Source organism: Stegastes partitus, unplaced genomic scaffold (assembly GCF_000690725.1).
Source record: "Stegastes partitus isolate 25-593 unplaced genomic scaffold, Stegastes_partitus-1.0.2 Scaffold271, whole genome shotgun sequence".
Classification (NCBI taxonomy): domain Eukaryota; kingdom Metazoa; phylum Chordata; class Actinopteri; family Pomacentridae; genus Stegastes; species Stegastes partitus.
The window spans coordinates 86,972-94,388 of NW_007578002.1; the positions used below are offsets into that span (position 1 = coordinate 86,972).

The window sequence follows — 7,417 nt, forward strand, 5'->3', positions numbered from 1 at the left end:
GCTGCCAGCTGTAGATTTGTCTGGCGTATCTGCATAATTTACATATTTTAAGCTTTGCTGCCATCTTAAACAGCTGAAGTGTTTGGAATGAATAATGCCTCTTCAAATTTCAGTCAGACTGAAGCTCACAAAATGCATGACGAACCACCAAAATTGAGCTTGTACAGCACAAATGTACCCGAGGGAGTAGCACCCCTCTAGTTATCTACATTTTCTAAGCCACTGGTTGAGATACAATGCTACAGCCCATTAGAAAATTTGAGGATGTGTGTGGACTCCTAAAGAAACAGACCATTTTGAGCTCGACTCGCTGTCAGATCCTCCCCACAGCACTTTCATCTACCCACTTGCTCCCACCCGGAGCATTGCATGACAACTTTGGCTGCAGCAATACTGGCAGGAACCTGCAGCCCCTGGAGGAGTCATGCGATTATGCATCCCTGTAGCCATGATATTTTGAATTACACAAAGAAGACTAAAGGCTGCTTTGGTCATACTGCCTTTTATGTAAGAGAAGCTCCAGAAAAATCAACCTATTGACACTGTCTGCACATGAGTAGACAACAATGAACAAAATAGGTTAGCAGCTTTTTTCTTTTTTTTTTTTAGCTGGCAAATAAGATCAACACTGAAATAGCTTCATTTGTGGGGAAGATATTGGGCTTTAAAAGAGACCTGACAATAAGACAGCTGAAATATTTTCACAGTAGTCAGAAAGCAGGTACTTGAAATTACACGGATTGGAAATGGGAGTGTTCACGTGTAGGTGTATTTAGGCTTAGGTGAGGCCGCATGGTTCATATCACAGCAAAGACATTCAGAGCTTTAACTATAAGGCGTAGTCCACTGTGCAAACATTTATCCATCACGATGTCCTCGCCACACCAAGGTGGTACTATCCTCATATGCGGAGCAAAATACAAACCAAACGGTTTGCGTTCGGGGATGGCTTCAGGAACGATCCAATATTAGGCAATACATCATCCATTACTCACATGACAGCATTTCAAGGAACATTAAAGCTGCAGCGGAGCGAAGATTAAAGCACATTCCATATTTACTTCCTGACGTTTAAATTTAGCTCCTGTAGGTTTGGTACTTTGCCTTTACAACGACGTACAATATCTCGTTTGTTATTTTTCTCCCCCCCCCGTATGTGTTGATGGTACATATTGCAGGCCTCTCTTCCAACAATAGGAAGAGGAAGAAAAAAAAACTATTTGGCAATAATAATTGCAGCTCCTACAGTCACAAAGAATGTGACAATTAACTGGGAAAATGAGTTCAGAATGCCTGTTTGAGCTACAAAATACAAATGAGCTTTATTGTATTTAAGGAGAACCAGAAAATCCCCACAAAATCACTCTGACACAGTCATTGTGTTGGTAAAGTCGGCCTCTATTCAGTCGAGGGAATCAGTGAAGCAGCCATAACATTTGTCTCTTGACACTATAACGACAGTTTTGGGTCTCTGGGTTCTTTATGTGAGAGAATTATTCACTGTCTTCAAACACAACTGTACAGCTAAAGATGTGCAATGTAAATGCGCTGTATTGTGCAGCGTAAATTCTGATTACAGGGAGACAGGGATACTGCTATTGTGGCAATCAGCTGCAATATCAAACGCCACAATGTCTCGTTTTATATGTGAAAGTCAATGCCATATCTCCTGGCACACACACACACACAGTTCATTACTTGTGGTTTGAAGCAAAAGACAGGAATCACCAGTAAAAGCACACAACAGAAACACTAGTGTCTAATGTGGAAACGCCAATAAAGACAAAGAGATGATGTGGTGCGAGGAAAAAGCATAAAGATCTCAGATAATGTCTCAGCTGAGTTGCTATTAGGTTCATGTTCTTATCTCTGTTTTTCCTTTTTTTTTCCTTTTCTTTCTTTTCCATGATTTCCCCCATAAAGCCAACTACAGATCCAGAGTGGGTGACAAATCAACTGAAGTCACAAAAGCACGATAGAGAGCATAGTTCTGACTGGGAGACTTCTTTTCTCTTATCACCACAGTGTATAGTACATCACAGTCAAGTTATTAGATCCAACATTTCTTACACACACCTATTTAATAACAGGCAAGAATATATATATATATATATATATATATATATATATATATAAACAAATCCCAGACATACATATTCTGTAGCCATATAACCAAATTGCAATATACTACTTGGAATCCCCTATCTGTGAGAACGACAAACACAGAGCAGGAGAGACAGTGTGGGTGTTTGTGCGTGTGCATGCATGTATATCTGTGTGTGTGTGTGTGTGTGTGTGCGTCCGAGCGTGTGTGCATCTTGTTCATGGCAAGAAATCAGCTCAGTTTAGCACATAATGGAAATGCGAATAGCCCAGAGCGCCTCTCTCCCACACAGGGAGAGAACTGGCTGGGAGCTGGCTGCATCTTTCCAAATCCAAACAGTGAAAGGGAGTTAGCTAGGTTAAAATCCTGCCCCCTTTTTCTCTCCCTCCCCGGAGCAATTCACAGCTCTGCCCATACATTACTCAAACAGGTCATCCAAACAGGTCTCACTAACAGTCTGAAAAACATATTCGCACACATATGCGCACACATGCTACGCACATGGCTAAGTATGCTCACTCACACACACACACACTTGTAGGTTCAGTGGAAAGGTGACGTTGCACATATTATGACAGATGACATCTTCTATATGTATCCCCGTAGCACAACAGCCCCGAAATGTTATGCTTAATTTAACACAAGCTCTACCTTTTTCAGATGCAACATTAACACGTTTTCACATTTTCATCTACTCCACAAAAAGGTTACCAACCCCAATACACGCTGCATAACAATTTTTCTGTCATGCAACGCTGAGGTTTCCCTGACCATGGTATTACCTTTGTGCCCAGAGGGATACGATGAAAAGTCAGACTTACATGCTACTTCTAGAGATGCGTTCCGGCTTACGGCCTCTCCCAGATAGTTTCGGGCCACGCACACGTAGCTGCCATCATCCGGTTTGCTCCGCCGTCCGTGGACGATGCGTAGGAAGAAGAGGGAGCCACTGGGCAGCAGCATACGGTGGGAGCGGGGGTTGTCACGGTCCGTCTCCACGCGCTCCCCATCTTTGTACCATTCCACCGAGGGGGTTGGACGGCCTTCTGCTTTACAGTTGAGAGTGGCTGGTTCCCCTTTAGACACAATGAGGTCAGAGGGGTGCTCCACGATGCGGGGAGGGGAGTCTTCCTGGCGAAGACGAGACCCTAAAGGGGAACCAAAAAAAAAAAGAAAGTCAAAACTGCTCTTGAAGTAATAATCATAATGTTTAAATGCACATAAATAATGCATCTCAATATTAGCGGATTTGCTGAAGCAGCACTACGTTGGTGAAAAATGCAAGTAACTGTTTATGAGCAGCAAAGGCAAGTAGGACTGAACGCCCACTGGAAGCTTAAACTTAGTCAACAGACATTCAGAGTGCAAAAGTGCAGCGACAGAAACAAACATAATAAATAAATGAAAGGGAACTGTTAACTATCATGTCACTGCTGATGAGAAAACAAGCGAGCAGACAGCAATATTGAGACACATCTCACTGGCAATATGCTTTCACTGCCTTTGAAACAGTGAAGCATAGATCTGCTAAAGATGTGTGACTATGACTCACAGAATGAAACGTATAGTATAATTTCATTGCAGGCCTTGAAAGGAAACTTGATTAATATCAGTTTTTTTTTTAACTAGCTGCATTATATTCTGTGTTACTACACTGAAGCTTCCATGTTTACTTTGGCTGACAGGAGCTGAAGACTCATTATATCTCATTAGCTTTTTCATTAACACGTTCCATCAAACACTGACATCATCAAACATGTTGTCTCAGTGGGTGTCGAACAGCGACTGCTCCAGTGGATTTTTTTCACTTTACACTTTAATACTGAGGATAAACAAAGTTTGGAAATCTCCTTCCTCCTTAAAGGCTACATCACTGCATTAGCATGCGTAATGTTTCCATCTTAACCCAAGTATTTGATAGTCAGTCTTGAGCAAATGTCACGAGGACGCCTAATCCCGACGACCGTGATAAGAATAATGTCATAATTTGTGTAACCACAACCCAGATAGCAAGCTGTACCCTGCTTATTCTTTCCCATTTATTTGGCCATGTGAACACCTTAGCTCAACTCAGCGCTGTTTCATAAATTCCACCTCTAAATGTCACAGAGGAATGACCCAAATGTAGTGGCACTGTGTTTGTTTACAGACGTGACAGCTTCACAACTCTCATCTGCTTCATGGTGGATGAGCACATTATAATAACTGTGTTAAAAGGTCTACCTTTTCTGTTGCGCGCATGCAAACAAGCCACGAGTGTGATGTTAGAGTTGCCAAAACAGACTTTTTGGACTGTCAAGAGGCGAAGGAATAAATAAGATATAAATAAATGAAAATGATGTTACACGGTCGCTTGTCTTTCTGCCTTTGATGGTGACAAATCATACAAATTGCAAAGGCAGCCATGATGACTGGCTGCTACACAGCAACCCGAAATAAAGTCGCAAATGTGAGCAAAACTGACGTGACAGTTTATAATGTAAGAGGTTTGTTGACAAAAAGCATTCCATTAGCTGGCACCGACATGCCGAACGTGGTGATACATTGTGTTTTAAAAATGCTTTTAAAACCCCCTATACATACGTCTCTTGAGTAATAACATTTGTGTGGTTCCATAATGACAAACAAACAAACCCACAGTTTGTGGACTACTGACTTCTTCTAATTGGCTGTCCCATTACCCACAGTCTCCACAGCAGCTAATATAGAGTTCGAGACTTGTACTGTCAGACAACAGAATTTAAATTAGCTGATTTTTTTTGTTGCGGTTGGCACATTGGTTCAGCGGTTGGTACTCTAATCTAACAGCAAGAAGGTCCTGTGGGGTCCTGTCAGTCTGCTGGCGCTGTGATGGACTGGCATCCCATCCAGGGGGGTTGCCTGTTTTCTGCTCAATGCATGCTCCATGCACCCCATGACCCTGAATGTAAATGAGTGTGAACAGAAGGAATTCATTTGGATTTTTTTTTTGTCATTGTAACTCCTTAATTTAAATTTGCACATTTTACCAGCTGAATAGTCCAGTTCTGACAACTCAATGGGTTGCAAAGTCAATACAAATTTGGATGGACTCTTAAAGTGACGTTTTTTTTGATACACTTAGATACAATTAAAATATTTATGTGGCCAAAAATGTGGCTTATCTAGTGGAGGGCTGCCTCAGACTGTTAAGCATCAATCTTTGCGTCTTAATATTCTCCACGAGTGTGCCTGTTTATGGGGATCTGTCCGTGGTGCTGAAGCAGAAACTCAAGGTCCTGCGAAAGAAAACTGGCCATTTAAAGGCTTGTAAGCTGAGGGCGACTCTGATAAAAGTCAATTTAGGGTGACAACTCTCAATCAGCGGAGTTCAGGGGAACTCAATTCAGGCTCGTAACTGGAAGATTCAGTTGACTGTCAAGAAAAGGGCACTTGCCATTCACGGATTTCGCAGGTATACGCTTGAGATGTCAAAATTGCAAAAATTAGTCCGATCGCGGCAAAACTGAAAGCAGGAAGATGAGCACCTTTTTTTTCTATGCATCAAAAATAATAGCGTGCTCACGCTGCAAACTCTCATCATTATGCTCTCTAATAGATCACAGATTGCCTGCATTTTTGCCACAGGCAGTCAGTCAGAGAAGAGCAATTAGGGATTACTTGTGTCTCCTTCACACAGATGTTTCACTGAATTCTGACAGTGAAATGGAACAGGCTGAAATGCACGCCGAGTGACTGGTCCATTACATGCAGCTTCGGAATCTGATATTGACCAGTGCAGCAGCCCTGTAATTAGAGCTGTGTTTGTTAAGCTTTAAATATTCCCTATGTGTTGACACTGTCAACAAATGTATGGGGAAGGCGGTGGGCCGATCATTGGAAAACCTGTCAGTGGCGGTTCAATACAAGCTGCTGCCTCCAAAATGACTTCAGAGTTCAATCAGCAGCCCCCCCTCTGACATAATGTCAACAAAAACATGAGCCCTATGAGCTTCATGAAGATGTGATAAAGGCAAAATCATTAACTGTGCTTTGCTAGGAATGCACTGACACCAAACAAAATAGTAACTCAGCAGTTCCAGTGTCAAGGAAACACCCAGATCCACACCCACCGTATGTGCTGTGTAGTGCTTACACCTGCACTGCATTTACTCCACTGACACAGATTCATTTTTTTTCTTTTTTTATGGGCAGCAAGGGGAAAAAAAAGTAGTACAAAACACTTCACAATAACGTCAACACCTCCTGCTCAGAATCTTAGGTGTTGTTGACGTACACTTAGCTATATGTGTAACCTATAGACGCAAACAATCAAAAGAAATGCCACCTTCCTACTTCTTTTCTGAAACACACAAGCTTCATTAAGTTACCAAAGCAACCTGAACAGTAGGCCAAACTGTATATGACCCCCAGATAACAAGAATTAAAGCAAATTATGAGCACAGGCTGAAAAATAAGATTCTTGCAACACTTTTCTGTTAAGAAGACAAACAGATTGTGAGATTTGGGGTCCAATTGATAAATAAATAATGTCCTATTCCTTTTAGACAATACAGAAAAAAAAAATCAATTTGGCTGCCTTTTTTTTTTTTTATTGCCAGCAGACATTTCAACACTACCTCCAGAAAAAAAACACTCTATATTTAAAAGCTCTCAAGGGTTTAATTCTACTAAGAAATGTGTTCACTTAGGGCAGCCTTTATAAATAAATGAGCAACTTTCGTCTACCAGAGCCGTTCAGTAGTTGGCACAGAACAATAGCCTGTCTTACATCAGGACTAAATTAAACCAACTAGTCCACGGTGCATCCGAAGAATTCAGGAGAAACAAAACGCACTGTAAACGCAGGAGTCGGTATCTTCTTGGTGCACTTGGAGCTTGGCAAGACTGTGGGTCGAATACGCTTCAGGTCACATCCCAACGTGTTCCCAGCAGCTTCATGTGCACCGAGACAGGATTAAAAGCACAATAGGAAATGTATTCATAAACTTACCATCGGTTTGGGTGTACAGAAGTCCACTGAGAAATAAATACTGTAGAGGACCCATTCTGGCATATTGGCCTCGTAAGCTATCGGCGCATGAATTCCTCCTCAAGCAGAAAAAAAAAAGCAATCAATTCAATCGATCGATCCACTTGAGCGACTTTGTGACAATTTTACTGTTTCAAGTTTAGTGAACTAAAAAAAAAAAAACAACCGAGACAGCTATTTCAGCCCGCTGAAGAGAAACCGTTCCTCATTCACATGTCCGTTCTTCCTCTCCAAGAGCGCACCAGCGGCTAAGCTGTGGACACGTTGGCAATTTCTGCAGTCACCAATTGCAAACATCACCG

The 7,417-nt window shown here is 41.8% G+C and overlaps 1 protein-coding gene across 1 annotated transcript in view; it reads right to left on the reverse strand.

Moving 5' to 3' along the window:
* LOC103357746 (roundabout homolog 2-like) overlaps window positions 1-7,131 on the reverse strand; it is a 78,862-nt gene extending 71,731 nt beyond the window's left edge. The window contains exons 1-2 of the mRNA XM_008282434.1: window positions 7,077-7,131; window positions 2,926-3,252 (exon numbers count right to left, since the gene is read on the reverse strand). Of these exons, the coding sequence (XP_008280656.1) occupies window positions 2,926-3,252; window positions 7,077-7,131 (382 nt within the window). The remainder of the gene's footprint in view (window positions 1-2,925; window positions 3,253-7,076) is intronic.
* Between the last annotated feature and the right edge of the window lie 286 nt (window positions 7,132-7,417).